This window comes from Scyliorhinus torazame, chromosome 16 (assembly GCF_047496885.1).
Source record: "Scyliorhinus torazame isolate Kashiwa2021f chromosome 16, sScyTor2.1, whole genome shotgun sequence".
Lineage (NCBI taxonomy): Eukaryota > Metazoa > Chordata > Chondrichthyes > Carcharhiniformes > Scyliorhinidae > Scyliorhinus > Scyliorhinus torazame.
In genome coordinates this window covers 155,233,376-155,256,424 of record NC_092722.1, presented here as the reverse complement: position 1 = coordinate 155,256,424, position 23,049 = coordinate 155,233,376, and the positions used below count along the sequence as shown (strand labels likewise).

The 23,049-nt window shown below is 46.5% G+C and overlaps 1 protein-coding gene across 2 annotated transcripts in view; it reads right to left on the bottom strand.

The window, feature by feature from the left end:
• Positions 1-23,049, bottom strand: part of cpxm2 (carboxypeptidase X (M14 family), member 2) — a 308,110-nt gene that overhangs the window by 79,983 nt on the left and 205,078 nt on the right. For both annotated transcript variants that reach the window (XM_072479272.1, XM_072479270.1), the window contains 2 exons: positions 16,897-17,093; positions 16,586-16,765 (listed from right to left, as the gene is read on the bottom strand). In XM_072479272.1, coding sequence (XP_072335373.1) covers positions 16,586-16,765; positions 16,897-17,093 — 377 coding nt within the window. The remainder of the gene's footprint in view (positions 1-16,585; positions 16,766-16,896; positions 17,094-23,049) is intronic.

The following is a 23,049-nucleotide window of genomic DNA, read 5'->3' as shown; positions in this document are numbered from 1 at the left end:
GACAGACGAGCATCTTGCTAAAGTCAAGTGAACCACCCAACAAGATGCAACTCTCCAAGTACTGTAAGAAGCAGTGATGAAAGTATGGCCTGAGAGCATTAAGCGTTTGCCTATGGGCACAAGTGCATAGTGGGCATATCAAGATGAAGTCAGGGGGTTAGATTGGGTGGACAGTGAGAGCCTTCTCCCGCGGATGGAAATGACTGGCACGAGGGGACATAGCATTAAACTGAGAGGTAATAGCTATAGGACAGAGGTCCGAGGTAGGTTCTTTACGCAAAGAGTAGTGAGGCCGTGGAATGCCCTACCTGCTACAGTAGTGAACTCACCAACATTGAGGGCATTTAAAAGTTTATTGGATAAGCATATGGATGATAATGGCATAGTGTAGTTTAGATGGCTTTTGTTTCGGTGCAACATCGTGGGCCGAAGAGCCTGTACTGCGCTGTATCGTTCTATGTTCTATGTTCTAAATGACAGCCCATGATGACACCTTGTACAAAGGAAATAGAGTCATAATCCCGATGGAGATGAGAGGAGAGGTGCTGAAGCTCATTTATGCAAGCTATCAAGGAATTGAATCAAAGCTGACAAAGTCAAGTGAAGTGCTCTACTGGCCAAATGTGAGCAATGAAATAAAGACCACTGAGCCAATGCAGTGCTTGCAATGAGTAACAAGCTAAACAAGCCATTGATGATGCATGGCATCCCAGACAGATCTTGGGTGAAGCTGGGAGCATCTTCACTACAGGAAGAATTAATTAACTTGTCACTGTAGACTACTATTCTGACTAGTATTTACTAGGAAGTAAACCAGCTGTTTTATAGCTAACAGGAGAGTTAATACAATGCCTGAAAGCATTCTTCAGTCACTACAGCATTCCAGACATTGTGTGATGAGTGACAATGGCCCTCAGTTCACCAGTGAAGGGTTCAGCCACTTCAGAAAGGATTTGGAAGTTCAACACTATATATCGGGTGCGATTCAACCACCACATTGTGCCCAGCATCAATTTGGAAATGTCTCATGCATCGTGGGAGAGGCCCAAATCGGGCTTATAGCGGGCATGCAAATCACTCGACTCGTGATGCCTGGCGCAATCTGAATCTTATTTAAATAATCTGTTAAGCTCATTTAAATTTGCATGGACTACTTGAGGTCACATTCAGCCGGGAGTCACCGTCTGCACCGGTGAGGCTTCACCTGGACGCCTATTAGTACTGGTCTCCACTGTGGAGGCCAGGCGTGGTGGCCATTCGGGAGACTCAGAGGGTATTGGAACACGTTGAGTGGTTTGGGACAGGGCAGAGCAGTACCTGGCACTCCCCCTGGCACCCTGGCAGTACCAGACTTGACACGTCAGGTTGCCAAGGGCACTGCTCAGTTGGCAGTGCCTAGGTGTCCAGGTGCCAGGTTGGCACTGCCAAGGGTTGGGGCCTGAGAGGGGCCATGCCTATAAAAGGGGGGGAGGGGGGTATGAAGGTTGGGGATGTAAAAGTGGGGTATGAAGGGAATTCATGAAGGTTTGAGAGTGGTTCCTGAAAGAAGGTGCCCAAAAGTGGATGGGGGACTTGAAGGGGGTGGGGGGGAGGGGGCTCTCAGTGACCCGATTGCGAGGTTCCTTGCCTGCGGGTGGGTGGAATTGTCCATGAGTGAGAGGTGTGGGGCAGCCTCAAGCTCACTTAGAGATCGGGGCACCGTTTCAAAATGGCGCCCTGATCTCTGTGGAGCCGGTCTCACCAGTGAAAAGCTGGTGAAAAGCTCCTCACTGCTGAAAATATTTCTAAGTGTGGGCTGTACTGGGGAGAAACTTCCCAAGGCCCCAAAAAAGTGCAGGTGAATCCAGGTCTGGATCTCACGCAAAAAACGCCTGGGAAACATCCTGCCAAACTCGCCCAAAATGACACTTAGGGCACGATCCAATGGCCACGCTGTGCCCGAAAAGCAGCCGCGGCGATGCAGCATGGCTGATAAAAGCTGGGAGACCCCACTCCTGGGATCTACCCAGCTCGTGAAATCCAACACAATCTCGCGAGGCGTTGCGATGTAACTCCTACCCATTGTGGGCGGATCACATTTTGGCAAATCTGCATATTAGAGCGAGACGGTTAGTCTCACTCTAATGTGAAGATTCCCAAGGTACCTGAGGCTTTGGGATTTATCTCCTTTGCCTTGGAGACCTCAGGTGAGTGCTGTTCAGCAATGGGGATCAGTTGGAATGGTACTCATGGGGGTCTCACAGTAATTTGAAGCCCCTAGCTTAGAGTGATGCCCTGGCACTACTGGTGCCACCTGGGCACCATAGCTGTGCCAGCCCGGCACCCTGACAGTGCCATCTAGGTGCCAGAGTAGCACTGACAAGGTGCCCAGATGGCATTGACTGCTGGCATGGGCACTGCCACGTTGGCACTGCCAAGCTGACATTTTTTCCATCTGTGCAATTGGGTCAGGGATGCCCTGCATGGATGTTGAAGAGATCCAGGGACCCTCCCATACTGCGTATGGGTTGGGGTGTAGTCGGGATTGCTTCGGAGGCCTCGGAGATCGGGACGCCATTTTTTAAACGGTGTCCCGATCTCTCGCTACACTGGGGAGTTCCAGTGAGTTGAACTCCCCAGTGTACAAAATGGGGCTATTTGTGGCCTTGGCCGCGTGTTCCCTTCTGAAATCCCTTATACAACATGAGTCGCGTTGTACAGCCATGCGTTTCTCTGCGCTGTGAGCACCTGGAAACACGTGGCTAAATGCGCTTGCTACGGTGCTTTGTATCCATTTAGTTGAATCGAGCCCATCATTTCTTCATTATCCCCAGTTGAATGGAAAGGCTGAGGCGGTAGTGAAAATTGCCAAAGGAATCCAGAAATTAAGCAAATCTATCTTCGATGTATAAAAGGCAATCCTCAACTGAAGACATGGAAAGCAGTCCAGTCCAAAGTATTTTGGCAAAAAAACTTCTGAAGCCAGAAGTAATAAGAAAAGTCAGCGAAAATTATGAAGATGAAAGAGTAGAAAGTTAAATTTCATTTTGACAAGACTACCAAATCATTCCTGGAGTTGAGTATTAGAGAGCAAGTCAGGGTAAAAACCGTCAATGCTCTCAGTAGGCCTCAGCCCAGATGGCAATTTGAGACATGCAGAGAGCAGTTGACACCCTAATCGTATGTAGTGTAAGCGAACAAACAAAGATACTGGCACAACCACAGGCACATACGAACAACTAGAGAAGCCATTCTTTCATTGCAGGCAGCCGATCAGGAAGATAGGAGCTCACCAGCTGTACAGAGCACCCAAAACCCCAGAGATCCACCAGTCCCCCAAAATTGAAAACGGACCAACAGCAACAGTTAGAAGCGGCATAAATACCATGGAAATGACACTCCCTGGAGAAGGAACATCACTGAGACAAGCAGCCAATATGCACACATACCATTAAGAGACTTTTGCACGAGTTAACAATTATGTATGCAGTACAGCAACTGAAGAAAATAACAAAATAATTTGTTACTGCAGGAGAACAGTTGGGGTACAGTTGCTGACCTGGGTAACTCACAGTTACGCATGACAATTTGCCTTTTGTTCATTGGGAAAAGGGGGATGTTTGGGTTTTGAAATTCATTCATGACTGCATATTCTATCTGGCTTGTGGTAGTCCTGTGACCTCTACCATGAGGGACTTACTGTGGTCGGCCATCTTATATTCAGTTCAATAAAGACATTAAACTAGAAAGACTGTAGAATTTGATTTCATAACAGCATTCATGTGACATATACGGAGGTTTCCTCTGCTAGCCGACTCGATCCCTGTCGCTCCTGAAGTTATGTAACTGAACTGACCCAAAAACTATTTTTATCTGAGTGTGTCCACCAACTAATTGCTATCTGGCAGGGAAACCATGAGAGAGGAATAACTAGGCTTGAGAGTCCATTAAAGGTAGCTGGCATATGAAATGGAAAAAAAGTCACCGCTGCAATCTGGAAATTTCTCCAAGGTTTGGTTCAGCACAACATATTTAAAAAATTACAAACGCTGCAATGATGCTCTTGCAGTAAAGCTACAGTAAATAGACTGTCCCTTGAGTTGATATAGAGGCGCATGGCTGAACAATAATCAGCACTTATCAACATTTGATTTATTTTGGGAAATCTTGCCATTTTATTATGTTGTCTAATAATATGAAGACTGTTGGATTAAACCACTGCATTTTCCTCAGCAGAACCCGCCTAGGTCACATATGTTTCCTTACTTGCCAATATAAAAGTGAAAGGATGTAGAAAGCGAATTGGATTTCATAACCATAATTTCATTGCTGATGTTGGCATGTGCACCCATGTGGATTTTCACTACTGATCCATCTGTTTTACATTTACATGGTGTTAGCTTGCTACTGATCTCACGTAACATCTACTCATTTCAGGCTGCTGAACAATTTGCAGGTCAACCTGCTGAGTGTGCTCTGAACCTGGAAGAAAACTGATGAAACATAATTCAAAATCTTACAGGGAAAAATGCCTTAATATTGCCTTAAATGTGCCCTCAAAGTGGAGGCTGTAGTTAGACTGACTGCCAGGAAAGAACTTTTGTTAATTAAATCGTGAAGGCGTAGCCAAAGAAAACAGGGGTAGAAGACAAGCTGTCAAAACCACCGGCCCAAAAATGGATTTTAAGGAGGGAAATAAAGATATCCTGCTCATCTGGATCTCTGTTAGCCCCCATTATTAGCAAAAGTGTTAGAGCCCATGGATTGATTCACTGACATGCAGGTCCGCAGCTAATTTGAAGGTTACCATGGATACCACTAGAAGGGCTTTAACACATGTCACTCAAATTGGTCAATAACATTTAGGCTTCTTTGGAAACTAAGGATATCTAAGTGTTTTTGATACTAACATTCTGTCTTCCATTCTCCGCCTTCAGTCGTTGATTCCAAATTTAGCTCTAATTCTTCCCGCAGCCTATGTCAGGGAAAGTGTAGGAATTCTTTATCTAGAATATGTAGAAGGCCGTGCAAAATTAGATAAGAAATCCGGACAGCTTGAGAAAGGTTGCAAAAGTTATGATCAAGTGCATCACTTAGGAGGTGCAAGTTTACCTGAGTGCAAGGAAGGCCAGACATAATTCAGCTAGTCCAGAATTAGATAGCAGTGCCATCAGAAACTCATCCAGGAGCACCAGATTGAGGAGGAACATAACGGATGGAGGTTCCCCATCATTCTAAACTCTCAGAGGGCTCACTGTGCTTCTAAAGGAAAGTGAAGTAAGTAGTTCATACTTGTCAGCTCATCAGGATGAGGTTGTATAAGTTCTCCAAACATGAATAACCAGAGCAGTGTTGAAACGGTTGTTTGGTGTTTCATGGAGAGGTCTGGATGCTTGAACGTAAACTGTTTATTGGTAACCCATAACTATATACATTCCAAGGTACTGCCGTGCATGGATACTGGGTAGGATTCTCTGTTTGGGAGACTCTAGTGCGCATGTGCGCTGGGACAGGTGACCAGAAGCAATACACTGTCCCTTGGCATGCAAATTCATGCATGGCTGGAATCACGAGGGATTCCGTCGCGAATCCCGCTTTCGGGCCGACCTTTTGAGCAGGTGGCCAGATAGCGAGGTCCGGCAGCTGGCCCCCTCCTCCTACAATGCAATTCCTTCCCCCTCACTCCGCCACGGGAATTGCTGGGTACAACCCCCCCCACCCCACAATATGTACTCATGAGAGTGACCCGGCCCTGCCAGAGACCCCCACAAGATCCCCCACCGACCCCTTCACCAGACATGAGAGACCTCCATATCAGAGACCTCCCATAACAGAGACCTCCACCCCATAACAAAGAATTCCCATAACTGAGACCCCCTCCCATAACAGAGACCCCTGCCCCCATCAGTCACACCTGCCTTGAAGCTAAAGAGCAGTCCAGACAGAAATAGTGAAAAAGAATCAATGCTTTAAAACTTACCTGTCCCTTGCAGTTGCTACCTCAGGCAGATAAAGCAGCAGCTGTAACTTCATAGAAAGCTAAAACCATATCACTAGGATTTAAACACCCTCAGATCCTTTCATCTGCAAGGCTTCTATTCACTTCTAAGAGAAATAGCTTTTACTAGGCTGTAATTGAGAGCCTCCAGATAGCCAGATGACTGGATTGTTTAATTTAATTTCCCTTCACACTTGAATGGATCTCAAGTACCCGGCTATGAAATGAGAATCACAGAGGCGTGGAGAATCCAGTGACCAGCCCGTTAATAGGATGCAAATGGGTCATTTTGACCTATTTGCATCCTTCCGTTGGTGCGGGGCACAAACCTTGATGCTGCCGACAGCAGGAGACAGGAGCATCGGAAACGTATCAGTGCCTGGTGTCTGTAATGTTTTTTGCCCCGATGCTGGATTCTCTGCCACACCGGGAACTCTGCTGCTGGAGGCGGGCGTTGGAGAATCCAGCCCACTATCCCATGCTGGCTCCTTCCAGGCTCTACTCCACAGGTAGCTTACTATCATGTGACTCTCCACATCATTATGTGGGCGGTACTCTTCTCCAGTACCACATTAACCCCTGCTCTGCCGAACACTCTTATCCTACAACGCATATAGACCGGATGCGGAATTCTTCGGAAACCGGCGGGGTGGGAAACTCCGGCGGGAAGGAGTGGCGTGAACCACTCCGGTGCCGGGCCGGTCCGAAGGTGCGGAATCTTCCGCACCTTCAGGGGCTAGGCTGGCGCCGGAGTGGTTTACGCCGCGCCGGCCGGCGCGGAAGGGGATTGGTGCCATGCCAACCGGCGCCGAAGGGCCTCCGCCGGCCGCGTGAGTTGGTGCATGCGCAGGAGCGCCAGTGTGTGCTGGCGTCATCCTAACGCATGCACAGGGGGGTTCATCTCTGCGCCGGCCACCACAGACTGTTACAGCAGCTGGCGCGGAGGAATAGTGCCCCCACAGCACAGGCCTGCCCACGGATCGGTGGGCTCCGATCGCGGGCCAGACCACCATGGGGGCACCCCCCGAGGACATATCCCTTGTGCCCGCCCTCCCCAAGGACCCCGGAGGCCGCCCGGGGAGCCAGGTCCCGCCGGTAACTACCTGTCGTAACATACGCCGGCGGGACCAGCCGAAAACGGGGTCCATCGCGGGCTGGAGAATCGCCGGGGGGGGGGGGGCGCTGCCAGTGGCCGCCAACCGGCGCGGCGCAATTCCCGCCCCCGCCAACTCCCCGGCGCCGGAGAATTCGGCAGCCGGCGGGGGCGGGATTCACGCTGCCCCCCGGCGATTCTCCGGCCCGGCGGGGAGTCGGAGAATCCCGCCCCATACTGTGTTCAATAGACAATATAATTTGTCAGCTATCTTTGGAGTTTAATGCTAAATTAGTCTCACAAATTTAAAACTGCCTCAGAACCTGACCTCACTGCAAATGCATAATCAACAAGGAGTTAATGCTGAGTTACTGTGACATAACAGTGCTTTGTAATTTGTTATTTATTTTTCAAATTACCCCCACTAAATGCGCAAACTCAGTATCTAAGTGCTGGCTACTGATGCTAAGGTTAATAAAATCATTGTTAGTTCATGACTTGTCTGCCTTCTTTTAAAATTGGCAAGATAGGGGTACTTGATTCACATAGTAACTTGTGTTGATCCCACTAGGAGGTTGGTGCTGTAAATGCGAATATAATTCAAATTGGTTTCTATGTGCCAAGTTTGAACATCATTAACTCGCAGCATTGACTCGGTGATAAACCTCAGATGATTCTTTAATGAGGAGTTAAGGAAAACGAGTTAACAATTTGGCTGATGGTATTCATGAATATTCTTGGCTGCGTTTCGGTCCCAATGCTTTTAGAATCTCTAAACAGGTAAACAAAAAGCTCTCCTTTCATAAAGGCCACAGCCAGAATAATCCTGTTCAGAAACAGCACAACCTTCCTTCAATTATTTGTTTTCTTCAGTTTGGCATCAAATTCCAAATTGCCCATTTAGTCTTACGTTATAATTTCTAGGGGCAGACAGCACAGAGAGCTTTTAGTATTACATGTTGCTAAAATTCCCTTTTGTATATGGACATTTTAAAGGAAGGAATATTAGTCATTTCAAGCTTCTGACGGTCGACACAATTTTTCTGTATTTGCCATTCGACAAAACTGATTCAGTTCCAGATCTTGTCAGGCAAACACAATTGGCTTATTTCAATAGGAAGAGAGGTTAAGTTGACCCATTTTGCCATACTATCTGCTTGCAATCTGCTTACATTCTAATGAATGGACAAAAACGCCTCCGTATCCTCCCTCCCACTCCCAGCTGTTTCACATTTTGAAGTTCCTGCAACAGATTGTGACATACAGTCTTTTGGATTCTAATATTCAGAATCCCAGGTTTGTGATTCACTATCTTTATTCTTGTGTTTGCCACTTGTTATCAAGATGTACCAAGGATCCCTACTTGTTTCCCTCTTTGCAAATAATTGTTTATCATCAAATTCCACAACATCACCAATAACAAAGGTTATCTGACAGGCCTTTAGATTTCTTCCTTCTATGTCCGACAGATTGGATCTCATCAAGGAAGTCACCTTGCTGCAATCCTTTCCTTGGATTGTCACCTTGCCGTGTTGGAGAATCTTGAGCGTTCCGTTAATCCCGAGAACAATGCTGTCTGGAGTCTTAAGCAAGCCCCAAACTGGGTAGCCCGACTTGCTCCGCCTGGTGCCATCTGGATCTCGCCCAGCAAGAGTAAGATCCAGATCTGACTATTTAAATAAACCAAATGGCACATCTAAATACCTGGACACCAGATTCACCCAGTGCCTGGGACCCAGGAAATGTCGGGAAAGTCAGTGTGGCTTCTGATCAAACCGCAGAACAGTGGAAATTATTTTCACTGCTTGGCAACTTCAAGAGCAATGTCACAAGCAACATCAACCATCCACATGGCCTTCATCGATATGACCAAGACTTTTGACTTGTCAATCCAGAAGTGCTACGGAATACCCTGTCAAAGGCCGGCTGTCCAGGGAAATTCACCAACATCTGTGGCTCCTCCATGTCGAGATTTCCGCGACAGTCCTCACCAACGGAAATAAGACAGATTTGAGATCAAGACTGGAGCCAAGCAGGGATGTGTCATCGCCCTCACCCTTTTCTTCATCTTCATCACCACCATCCATCACCTTGTCAAGAACAAACTTCCCAGTGGAGTGGACATCGACTGCAGGATGGACGGAAAACATTTACACCCAAGAAGAAAACAACATTGACATGTTTGTGGAACTTCAATATGCGATGACATCGCCATCTCACTCTCTCAAACGGGAATCTCCGAGCCAATCTTGATGCCTTCGTGGAAGCATACTGAAGAATTGGCCTTGACATCAAACTCGGGAAGTCCTTTACCAACCTTCCCCAGGGCAAGATCCAATCTCCCCCTTGTTTCATAGAACATACAGTGCAGATGGAGGCTATTCAGCCCATCGAGTCTGCACTGACCCACTTAAGCCCTCACTTCCTCCTTATCCCCGTAATCCAATAACCCCTCCTAACCTTTTTAGACACTAAGGGCAATTTAGCACGGCCAATCCACCTTAGCTGCACGTCTTTGGACTGTGGGAGGAAACCGGAGCACCCGGAGGAAACCCACGCAGATACGGAGAGAACATGCAGACTCCGCACAGACAGTGCCCCAGTGGGGAATCGAACCTGGGACCCTGGCGCTGTGAAGCCATAGTGCTATCCACTTGTGCTACCATGCTGCCAAGATCAATGGAGAAACCCTATCAAACGTGGAACATTTCCCATACCTGGGGAGCCACCTTTCCTCTCAGGCTGACATTGATGTGGAGATCCAACATCGGCAATCCGTGAGTGCCTACTTCGGATGGCTAAGGACAAGAGACTTTGATGACCGTGACATCCATGCTGACACCAAGACCATCGTGTATAAGGCGATTAACCTCCCAACTCTTGCATACAGCTCAGAAAACTGGACTACGTACAGATGCCACCTCAAGGCACTGGTGAGGAACCATTAATGCTGTCGAAGACAGATTCTCTGCATCAGCTCGGTTGGACGGTGTATTAACATTGGTGTCCTTGAAGGAGACAAGAGCACCAGAATCGAGGCCATGAACATCTGAAACCAATTCTGCTGGGCTAGCCATGTGCTTCAGATGCCAGAGACCAGGCTGCCAAAGCAAATATTCTTTTCCCAGCTCAAGGAAGGCTTCCAAACAAGAGGAGGACAAAGTAAGCACTTCAAAGACACCCTGAAGGCTTACCTCAACAAATGCATCATAGGCATCAATGCCTGGGAGACCTTTGCTCAGAAGAGACCTAATTGGAAGAACCTCCTGATTGAAGGGGTAGAATTCTTTGAAGGCACCTGATGGCTCAAGGAGGCCCTGAAAAAGGAGCCTGAGAAAGGAATACCAGTGATCTAGATTCCAAGGACCGATCCCACCTCCCAGAAACACCAGTCAAGTGTGGGGTCAAAGATGTGACTCATGGATAGGGCTTATCAGCCATGCAAGGGCCTATAGAACCCATGACCAGTAACACAGAGCTCCTTAGGTGGACAATCATACTCGTTAACGAGTGATTGCCGAAGAAGAAGACAGATTGAATTGCAGCAAGGAATTCACTTTGGTGCAATGTTCAAAGTTTCATCACCACCTGTGACCAAATTGAATCGCTGGTTTTATTGCGGGGGATTCTGTTGTTAATGAGGAAATTGTTCATTTCACTTTTGCAGCAAAGAAGCATTGCACTAAAATGTGCCTTAATATAATCTTCATGGAGTTCACTGACTTGGCAGATCTTAGACTTGCAGTCAAATTTTAACAATTTTCTCCTGCATTCTCAAATTCCTTGTGAATATCATATTTGTCTTTGACTAATTCGCAAGTCACATTCTTGTGCACTTACTTCAATGTTCCCTGCAGTCATAACCACCATCTTATCCTCATGCTAAAATTCTTTGGCATACTCAATATACCTTATATACCTTGGCATACTCAATATACCCCTTTAATAGTGTGCATAACTACTCCTCCTCACTTAGAAATGTGCCTGCTATTTGGTTTATCTGATATCTCTAAGCTGGGTGTAAAAGTTGGCACCTGCATTTCTGAAGATATTTTTTTTTCTTTTAAAAAAAAATTAGAGTACTCAATTATTTTTTTCCAATTAAGGGACAATTTAGCATGGCCATCCACCTAGTCTGCATACCTTTGGGTTGTGGGGGTGAAACCCACGCAGACATGGAGAGAATGTGCAAATTCCACAATGACCCAGAGCCGGGATTCGAACACGGGTCCTCAGCGCCATAGTCCCAGTGCTAACCACTGCGCCACATGCCGCCCTTAATTCTGAAGTTATTTGAACTTTGTTTTGATTTAGCCTCTTTTACCGATAATTCTCTTAAACTGGGCGTGAAACAACACCAGTCCTCAACAAAAAAAGAAGACGTTGTCAATATCATAGTTTAGTAGATTCATTGGGTGGATTTAACATATAGAAGTGATTCTTAAAAGATTGACAGAGTAGAAAAGTCACTCAGTCTGGATGGAATGCGGCCTATATTGTTGAGTGGGAATTGAAGATGCCCTGGCCACAACCTTCCAATCCTCCTTCGATATGGGAGAGTGCCAGAGAACTTCAGGATTGCAAACATTACACCCCTATTTAAAGAAGAGCAAATGGACAATCTTGGAAATTACAGGCCAGTCACCTGAACACTTGGGGTAGGGAAGCTATTAAAGACATTAATCTGGGACATTGTGGTTTGGTATTTGGAAAACTATGGGTTAGTAATTGATAAGTCAACAGTGATTTATTAAAGGGAAGTCACATGTGACGAACTTGATTGAGTTATTTGATTCAGTAACAGAGGGTAGTGTGCATGAGGCTCTGCATATGGACACTTAAAAGGCTTTTAATAATGTATCACATATTTGCAAAATTAAAGCCCGTGGGATTAAAGGGGCAATGAGAATACAAAATTGGTTAAGGGACAGAAAGTGATGAATAGATGTTTCTCAGACCAGGGGGAAATGTGTAGTAGTGTCCTTCCAGGGGACCACTGCTCTTTTTGGTATGGATTATTGAATATGGAATAATTTCAAAGTTTCCAAATGAAGTGAAACCCAGAAATATAGTAAATAGTGAGAACAATAGTAATAGATGTCAGGGGGACATTAATAAACTGGTGAACTGGAAGATAATGTTAGTTGTATCAATTAAATTTAAGTACAACAGGTGGTGGACATTGATTGAATGGTTACTTGAGCAAATATAAAATGCCACTATTGATACAGGAGTAGAGTTCAGAGATTGGGCAGCAATGTAGCATTGTGGATAGCACAATTGCTTCACATCTCCAGGGTCCCAGGTTCGATTCCGGCTTGGGTCACTGTCTGTGCGGAGTCTGCACATCCTCCCCGTGTGTGCGTGGGTTTCCTCCGGGTGCTCCGGTTTCCTCCCACAGTCCAAAGATGTGCAGGTTAGGTGGATTGGCCATGATAAATTGCCCTTCGTGTCCAAAATTGCCCTTAGTGTTGGGTGGGGTTACTGGGTTATGGGGATAGGGTGGAGGTGTTGACCTTGGGTAGGGTGCTCTTTCCAAGAACCAGTGCAGACTCGATGGGCCGAATGGCCTCCTTCTGCGCTGTAAATTCTATGATATGATATATCTCGGCAAAGTATCACTCTTTCAATAAATCTATCCCAAGACGGGCTCTGGAAAGATGGCAGCTGAAATTTAATGTAAAGAATTACAAACGTATTTATTTCGGGAGAAAGAATGCAGAGGAGCAATTTAGATTAAATTGTACCTTTTTAAAGGAGATGCAGGAACAGGAGAGACCTGGGGGTGCAAGTACAAATATTTTCAACGGTGGCAGGACAAGTTGAGACGGTTTTATAAATGGAGGCAAAGACAAGGGAGTAATGTTATATCTTTATCAGAGAAAAAATAGTTAGGTTTCAGCTGGAGAACTCTGGCCAATTATGGGCTGCGCACTTTAGGCAGGACATCAAGACCTTAAAGAAGGATCGGAGGAGATTTACCAGAATGATACAAGAGATGAAAAACTTCAGTTAAATGGAATGTGTGGAGAAACTGAGGCTCTTTTTAGAGCACAGAGGTTTAAGGGGAGATTTGATAAAGCTGTTCAAGGTGTTCTTTTTATAGAATGTTTCCCGTGGACATAGAATTAAGTTGAGTGGCAAAAGACATGAGAAAAACAAACTACACAGTGAGTTAGGATCTCAAATGTGCTGCCTGAAAGGGCAATGAAAGTAGATTCTGTGATCACTTTAAAGGGAAATGAATAAACAATTGAAAAGGAAAAAAGTGCTGGGCTATGAGGAATGAGCAGAGAATTTAAAAAAAGACACTTCTTTCATAGGGAATCAATGGGCCAGGCGTAAGGTTGCCAACCCTCCACGGTGGGCCTGGAGTCTTGAGGGATTTATGATAAATCTCCAGGACACTGCTGTGTGCAATCTGGGAGAAAAATCATTGCTGTAATATCCTACATGGGGCCTACGGGGTGGGAATGCTTGTCTTCCCTGTGCTCCTTGTGGAGTACGAGCTCCCCTGCTAGGGGCAGGGTGCCTTAATAACTTGGTGTGTTTAAGGTCGGCCAGTAAGGCACCAACCAGAGAGGAACCCGGTTGGAGTCTACAGGGGGAGTGTAAATATACTGTTTGTAAATAAAACTTTGTTCTTATTTTTACTCGGTTTGGATTCACTGTGTCCTTATTAAAATCGCAACATTAAAAAATATTTTCTTTGTGTCATTTTTTTTGCCAGATATAAAAAGATTGTAAATGAGGGTGGGGCGGTGGGGGCTGCTGTTTGGCTAACAATCAAGCTTCATCCAATTTGGTATGAGTCTTTCTGCTTTTCAATTAGTGTAGGAAGGCAATGTATCACAAGGATGGGATGTATTGGTTGACTAATGGCTGGAGTATGGGGTCATCTCATGTGATTAAACCTCCGGGAATACACTTAATCACAGTCGGCAACCCTAGCTGAGTGACCTCCTTCTGTGCTTTGACATTCTATGATTCTATGAAACAACTTCTTAATTTTCGTTTTGGGCAACTATCCATCAGAACTCCATCTTCCTCTTGGGACATAATTTAATAGTTCTACTCTACTTCAAGGCGATCAAGATTAATTGTCTAGTTGCCCTCTTGATTCTAATGGATAGCCAGATTCAAAACTATTCAGTTCTGAAATAAATCGATACATCCTGGCACTATGTCTATGTTCAATTAGCACTTTACCAGGGATGACTGATGTCCCCAGAGCCAACAGATTAGGAAGCAGGCTTCAAGCATCTTGATCGATGTCAGCTGGAAAAATTCCAGAGCCTTTCACAATTTATGGTGGATATCAGTAATCATTTTTCTGAAGGGGTTATAATTTTGTAGACCAAGGTTTTGTTCAGAGCAGTGATGAACAGTCATTCCTACTTGCTCCTAAGGTGACCTGGACAAGATGTAGTTTTGTTATTGTCTTAATTAGCTACTCATCTTGCTTGTATGTTCCACCAAACAAACTCTTGTCAAATTGAAGCTTCGATCTTGACCCAAATAAATAAATGTACTGCCATCTAGTGAGAGATACTGCTGATGAAAACCTGTAATTCAGGTGGTTTTCAGCTAGACATTAGGCAGCGTAGCCAGGTTGTCTGCTCAATATCATCAATGAGAGGCCCGAATTGCTGTGATGTTTTGGCCTTATGTAAATTTCCCTCGAGCCCTAGGTAGCCCATCCATTCCTGCTGGTGACAGGCAGCTGGCCCAATTTGAGTGCAAGATTTGTGGAAAATCTGGCATAATTTATCGAGTGAAAGCAAGATGTCTTTTCAGTCTCTGGGAATTGTTGCTGCAATATATGGAGTCCATCAACGTTTCAAATCCAGTTAATAATAATAATAATCACCATCTTTATTGTCACAAGTAGACTTACTTTAACACTGCAATGAAGTTACTGTGAAACGATCCGAGTCGCCACATTCCGGCACCTGTTCGGGTACACGGAGGGAGAATTCAGAATGTCCAGTTCACTTAACTCTTGTCTTTTGGGGCATGTAGGAGGAAACCGGAGCACCCAGAGGAAACGCACGCAGACACAGGAAGAGCGTGCAGACTCCGCACAGGCAGTGACCCAAGCTGGGAATCGAACCTGGGATTCTGGCACTGTGATGCACCAGTGCTAACCACTGTGCTACCGCGCAGCCCATTATTCTGACCTACACTGGACACATGGATATTTGGACACGCATCTCACAGAGGGTTGACTACCCAATTATAATTATCATCAGAGGTTGGCATGCCTAAGTTTGTCTGATTGATTGTATGAAATGGGGTTTGTCTTCCAGCAGCGTGGCAATGCTATGTGTCATGGTTGCAACGGATAGCTTGTATGTGTAGATAAGCAGATAATGAGGAGAAATACCAGTATTACGGGATTATCATTATTTGTTTGCTTTCATTGAGATGTATTACCAGGTTAAAATGGCATTTCCTAGAAACTGGAGTAAGGGCAATGATATAAGGTGGTAAACTGAATGCCCTAAGTTCAATAGGTTATAATTAGATCAATTCATTTGTCATGGCTTTGAACAGACTTGGGTGACTGCACATGCAGATTGTGCTCTGCAAAGTTGCTCTCCATCTAGACAGATAAACTCAACGATGAAGGGAAATATTGTTTAATCAAGCTTACTGATCACAGATGCAGAAAACCACATCTGTTCAGAAAACATATGAACATATTACAGACTCTTGTTCAAATTGTCAAAAGCATGATTGTGCATCACATTCACAAAATGTATCCCGTGCTATTTAATGCCATGTTATTTAATGCCATATGTATATTACAGAACAGCTTAAGTAGAAACAATCTCAAATGCTGGTGCTGTGAAATCATACTTTTACCACAGGGCAGATTCCTCAGCAGCAACGACAACATAAAAAACAACAGCGTCTGCACAAATGTGCACACAGGCAGTTGATTAAAAGTTTCAATCACAACTTTCGTTCCTGGATTCTCAATCTCTGCCAATTTATGTAGGAAGTCCATTCAGACGAGTTATGTGAAAACCACTGACCTGAATGAACAGGCTCAGTTTTCAGTCATTCCCAGCCAGTGCAAATAATAGTGCATGCAGCAAGGGCTATTGATATTACAGTACAGTGTTGCTCTCCAGAGCAGAAGGAAAGCATCACCTCTTCAAGTGACTCTACACTCACAATTTGCAACACAACACTACTAATGAAGTCTGGCTTTTATGGTGAGTGGTAGTGCTGTAATATAAAAGGAATATTTAATTACTATGTTTTTTGGGATGAGAATCTGAAATGTAACCTTTCTGACAGCTGGCAAGATTTATATGAAACATCTTTAAAAAAACATTTCTACTAAATGGGTAATTTTGCCTATATTTCCATCTCGCTGCTGTTCTGTCCAACTTCTGGTGTGAAATGATGAGATAATCTTCAACCAATTACCTTACAATTTGTTATTCCAAACAACATATTCAAATTATTATTTTACATATACGTTGCGTGCATTGACAACTCACCGTGGCGTTTTCCGATAAGTACCACTCAGGGATTGGCAGGTGATGATTATTCATTTTCCTGTACACATTTCTACGTTCCTCTCCTTCCCAAAGAACTGAATTGAGATCAGGAAAATTGTGATTGATATCAATGCCATCATGTGTCCAGCGTCCCAAAGACCAGCCGACCAGTTCGGAACCCTAAAATTCAACACAAGAGAGTGATCACATTCACATACATGTTGGGGAGAAAAGGGATTGCGGTGAATTAGTAAAGCTCAAATAAATGTGGAGGCAGCAACAGCTGAAACATTTTTTAAATGAAAAATTACCACTTCGCAAGCTTTTTCATATCCGTCAGGATTAATAGAAGGCAAGAAATGGATTCTCGTCTCCTCCACCAAGTGCTTGATTCGTGGATTCCCTGCCAAGTACTCCTGACACATGAACTGCATCAGTAATAAGAGCAGCTCACGTCCAAGAACTTCATTGCCATGAGCTCCCGAAGAGTAATGGAACTCAGGCTCACCTAGTTCAGACAAACATAGTCAATAATTATTTCATTCAGAATTAAAAGTAAATAAGTAACACAATACTTACCCCATATCATTTCAACCTAATTTCTCTTGCACCATAACCAATGGAGTACTGTATCCTGCGACCATTTAAGCTAGAAAACTCAAGTTACACAATTATATTCACTAAATAAATAAACGCCTGCCACAAATGTGCCAACCAGTGACCATCTTCAATAAGAGGGGAGCCAACCATCTTCCCTGACATTATTAACATTGTTGAATGCCCAACAATCAACATCCTGGGGATTACCATTAACCAGAAAGTTACTGGACTAGTCACAGAAATACTGTGGTTACAAGAACATGTCAGGGGCTACGAATTCTATAGAGTAACTCAACTGGCTTCCCAAAGCATGTACACCATCCACAAGGCACAAGTCAGGAGTGCGACGGAGTACTCTCAACCTGCATGGATATGAGTGCAACTCAAGAAGCTCAACACCATTCAGGAAATAGTCTGCTTGATTGGCAACCCATCCAGGATTTTAACCATTCATTCCCTCCACCAGTGACACATAGTAACAGCAGTGTGTACCATCTATAAGGTGCACTGCAGAAACTCGCACCTTTGCCAGCACCTTCCAAACCCACAACCTCTACCACCTAGAAGGACAAGGGCAGTAGACGCCTGCAAGTTCCCTCCAAGTCACTCACCATCCTGACTTGGAACTATATCACCGTTCTTCCACTGTCACTATATCAAAATCCTGGAACTCCCTAACAGCACTGGCACATCTACACATGGACTACAGCGGTTCAAGAAGGCTGCTCAACACCACCTTCTCAAGGACAATTAAGGGAAGGCAATAAATGCTGGCTTAGCCAGTGACACGCACATCCCATCAAAGAATTTTAAAAAGGGTAAACATTTTGGTCATGTATTTAGGTCAGCATTAATCTCTGATCTTACTGAATGAATTATTGACCAAAACTATTACACCATGGCGGGATTCTGCTGTAATCTGCGGGGCGGGCAACTCCAGCGGGAAGGAGTGGCATGAACCACTCTGGCGTCGGGCCGCCCCAAAGGTGCGGAATCTTCCGCACCATCAGGGGCTAGGCCGGCCCGGGAGTGGTATGCGCCGGCCGGCGGGAAAGGGGCTTGGCGTCACGTCAACCGGCGCCGAAGGGCCTCCGCCGACCGGCGTGAGTTGGCGCATGCGCGGGAGTGCTAGCATGTGCTGGCATCATCCCAGCGCTTGCACAGAGGGCTTTGTCTCCGCACCAGCCATGGCGGACTGCTACAGCCACTGGTGCGGAAGAATAGAGAGCCCCCACGGCACAGGCCCGCCCGCGGATCGGTGGGCCCCGATCGCGGGCCAGGCCACCGTGGGGGCAACTCCCGGGGCCAGATCCCCCGCGCCCCCCCCGAGAACTCCGGAGGCCGCCCGCGCCGCCAGGTCCCGCCGGTAAGGACCTACTCTAATTTACGCCGGCAGGACAACACGGCCCATCGCGGGCCGTAGAATCGCCGGGGGGTTCGCTGCTACCGGCTGCCGACTGGCGCGCCGCGATTCCTGCCCCCGCCAAATCCCCGGCGACGGAGAATTCGGCAGCCGGCGGGAGCAGGATTTACGCTACCCCCCCCGGCGATTCTCCGACCCAGCAGGGGGTCGGAGAATCCCGCCGAAGATCAGGTTACGTGAGATAAGGTCAGTTTGGTTTAGTTGCGGGAAAATATTCCAGGTAACTGGCTGTACTAGGGAGCAAGCTATGGGGCGGGATTCTCCATTGCCCACTGGCAAAATCGTAATCGGCGATCGGGCGGAGGATCGATCCAACGACGGAATTGGGGCTGGGGCCAATTTGATGGGGCCGGTTTGCGATTCTCCGCCCCTTCCAAACAGACGTCATCGTGACATGCACTGTGTGCAGTCGCAATGCCGTTGGCGCCTCGTCAGCTGGCCCACCAGTGATGCTCCGCCCCCGATGGGGCGAGGTCCCGGCGGAGTGGGACACATGTGGTCTGAGCCGGCGTGGCAGCTGCGGACTGTGTCCAGCCCCGCCACACCCAGCTGGGATCTGTGCTGTTGGCTGTGTGGGCGTTGCCAGGGCTGGGGGGACTGGCGGGGGGTGACCGTGGGTGGCCAGGTGATGGGCAGTGGGGTCGTGGTCGGCAGGTTAGGTTACATGCATGGCTGGCGCCATGTTGGACGGCGCGACCGCTGCAAATCCTCAGTCAGCACGGCCCGGGGCCTGGCCATTCTCCGGCTGTTCCTGACTCAATCGGCGGGCGTTTTACGCGCCGCCAGTGCTAGCCCCTCACTGGTACCGGAATCGCTGAGGGGTTTGCACCGATTGTTTTGATGTGAACCCCCTGTGGATTCTCTGTTCGAGCTGACACTTAGCCACAGGAACGGAGAATCCCGCCCTTGATTTCTAGGTTCACAGTTGTCCTTTTGAAGCAAAATGTCAATATTTAATAGAATATTCCAATTGCTTCTGGTTGCTTAATTAATGTTAGCAGTTTCAACAGTTTTAGCAGTGAGCTTTTATTAAATTATAAATACTCACAACTTATTTTAACTATTAATAAATTAGATCAATTTGGATTATAAGGGCCTTTGATCCTACTTATTCTCATCTTTCCAAATTACTGCCCTATTACCACAGTTTTCATTCAGTGTCAAACTAACTAAAGGTCAAGCTGCCCAATTTAATTCCAAACTATAGAACTATTTAATGGAAAAGTTCAATCATTGACTACCCAAAACTGGAGCTGTGTAAATATTTGGAAGTTTATTTTGGACAGGCTTTTCAAAGTTTAAGAGAACTTGGATCCTGAGTAATGAATGTGCCGTCATCCCCGGGGCATGTCCAGGACAAGATTCAAGTAGTTCCACACAATGCGTGAGTAATGTCTGCAATTTCTTCCACTCTGTCAATTACCACTTGACCAGAATGTACCAGTTCAAACATTCATCCCATATATTTGTGTTGTCAATAATTCAGCCAATTAAATATTTGTTTACAATTGGCAAATTGATGTGGTTTGATACACCCATCCCGAAGAGTTCCCGAGATGGTGAATATTTGTATGATTAGAACAGGCATTTCACACACTTCTCAAACAGCCCTATCATTAAACTTCATTTTAGAACTTATTTGGGTGAATTTTTACTCCCAGGAAATGCAGCAGATGCATTCAAGGGGACGTCACTGGAGGACTTAGCCAACTTTAACGGCCAGCCTGCATTAACAAGCAGATTGCTGACCTCTACTCAAAACAGCCTATCAGCCAGGAGGACGCAGCTGCCCAATAGCTAAAATCAGCTGGCTTGGAGGTCAACGCTGGGCGCTGGGTCTCCCACACACAGGAAGGGCGCGATTTAATGGAATGTGTTTGAGTTAATTTCAGGCGGGTTAGGCTGGGAATTTCACACCGGCTCTAACCACTTTGTGGGTCTTGAGGAGTTCCTCTCCGGGCTGCGCAGACTTAGAATTATTTTCATCACTGGGGAGCTGAACACACTGGCCAGACCGGCCACAGCCCTAATTTCTCTTGAGAAGGTGGTGGTGAGCTGCCTTCTTGAACCTCTGCAGTTCATGTGGTGCAGGAAAACCCACAGTGCTGTCAGGATTTCACCCAGCGACAGTGAAGGAACAGTGGTATGTTTCCAACTCAGGATGGTGTCTGATTTGGAGGGGAACTTCCAGGTCGTGGTGTTCCCATGTTTCTGTGGCTATTGTTCTTCTGGGTGGTAAACAACGCAGTTTGGAAGGTGTTGTCGAAGAAACCTTTTGAGTTGATGCATTAACGAGACTGAAGTCGAATGCAGCGGACTTCTGGGAGTCAGCCAACTCCCAGCGAGAAGGCACTGGAGTAGGCGTTGTTTAATACTCCTCTACAAAATCATGAAGCTGGCGTAATGGCTACCGAGGGCAATTGAGGAGGTGAGTAGTCCTTTCCATTTACTGGCATGCAGTTCAAAGGCACCGGAACTGCTGCCCCAGTGCTTAGGCGGGTGGGGATGGGGTGGGGTGGGGGGGGGGGGGGCGTTCAGGTTGGCTGGGGTTGTTCTGGAGGGGCTGTAATGCTCCAGGCTCAGGGGAGTGAGGGGCTTTGCACCTGTGAGGCCTTCAAGCCGTCTTTAAATATTGTTGGGACCCATAACAGGGGCAACCACAGCTGCGGCCTGTCTATCCTCCCAAACTCTCCCAGGCTGCAGCTTCTCTCGTGGAAGTCAATTTAACCCCTTTGCCTGTGAGCAACCTCTAGCTTCAAAGCTGAAGGCTATTTCAAATGAGGAATTAGCTGTTAGTTGTGAGAGCACTTCACTAAACCTTTATGCACTGAACCTTTCTGCCACTGGGTCATTCCAGGGCTTGAGCAGGGATCACTGCAGCATTTCGCAGTCATCCACCCACAGATGCATCCGTGAGATGACGGATGCTCTGTATACATGGGCGCCCGAGTATATCGCTTTCGAATTGGACCACGCCCACCAAGATGCGCGGCCTGCAAGATTCTCCATCGCCGGGATGTCCCAGGTCTAGGGGTGAATCAATGAAACGCATGTTTCCGAGTGCACCAAAGCATCAGGGAATGCTCTATGTTAACAGGAAGGGGCCCCTCTCCCTGAATGTACTGATCGTTTGTGATCACCACCTCAGGATCACGTACCTGTGCACCACTTCCATTGGAGGGTGCTTGACAGCTACATCCTGGGACACTCGGAGATCCCCAGTGTCTTCCAGGAGCACCCCAGAATGACAAAGAACAACAAAGAACAAAGAAATGTACAGCACAGGAACAGGCCCTTCGGCCCTCCAAGCCCGTGCCGACCATGTTGCCCGACTAAACTACAATCTTCTACACTTCCTGGGTCCGTATCCTTCTATTCCCATCCTATTCATATATTTGTCAAGATGCCCCTTAAATGTCCCTATCGTCCCTGCTTCCACTACCTCCTCCGGTAGCGAGTTCCAGGCACCCACTACCCTCTGCGTAAAAAACTTGCCTCGTACATCTACTCTAAAGCTTGCCCCTCTCACCTTAAACCTATGCCCCCTAGTAATTGACCCCTCTACCCTGGGGAAAAGCCTCTGACTATCTACTCTGTCTATGCCCCTCATAATTTTGTATACCTCTATCAGGTCTCCCCTCAACCTCCTTCGTTCCAGTGAGAACAAACCGAGTTTATTCAACCGCTCCTCATAGCTAATGCCCTCCATACCAGGCAACATTCTGGTAAATCTCTTCTGCACCCTCTCTAAAGCCTCCACATCCTTCTGGTAGTGTGGCGACCAGAATTGAACACTATACTCCAAGTGTGGCCTAACTAAGGTTCTATACAGCTGCAACATGACTTGCCAATTCTTATACTCAATGCCCCGGCCAATGAAGGCAAGCATGCCGTATGCCTTCTTGACTACCTTCTCCACCTGTGTTGCCCCTTTCAATGACCTGTGGACCTGTACTCCTAGATCTCTTTGACTTTCAATACTCTTGAGGGTTCTACCATTCACTGTATATTCCCTACCTGCATTAGGCCTTCCAAAATGCATTACCTCACATTTGTCCGGATTAAACTCCATCTGCCATCTCTCCGCCCAAGTCTCCAGGCAATCTAAATCCTGCTGTATCCTCCGACAGTCCTCATCACTATCCGCAATTCCACCAACCTTTGTGTCGTCTGCAAACTTACTCATCAGACCAGTTACATTTTCCTCCAAATAATTTATATATACTACAAAGAGCAAAGGTCCCAGCACTGATCCCTGTGGAACACCACTGGTCACAGCCCTCCAATTAGAAAAGCATCCCTCCATTGCTACTCTCTGCCTTCTATGGCCTAGCCAGTTCTGTATCCAACTTGCCAGCTCACCCCTGATCCCGTGTGACTTCACCTTTTGTACTAGTCTACCATGAGGGACCTTGTCAAAGGCCTTACTGAAGTCCATATA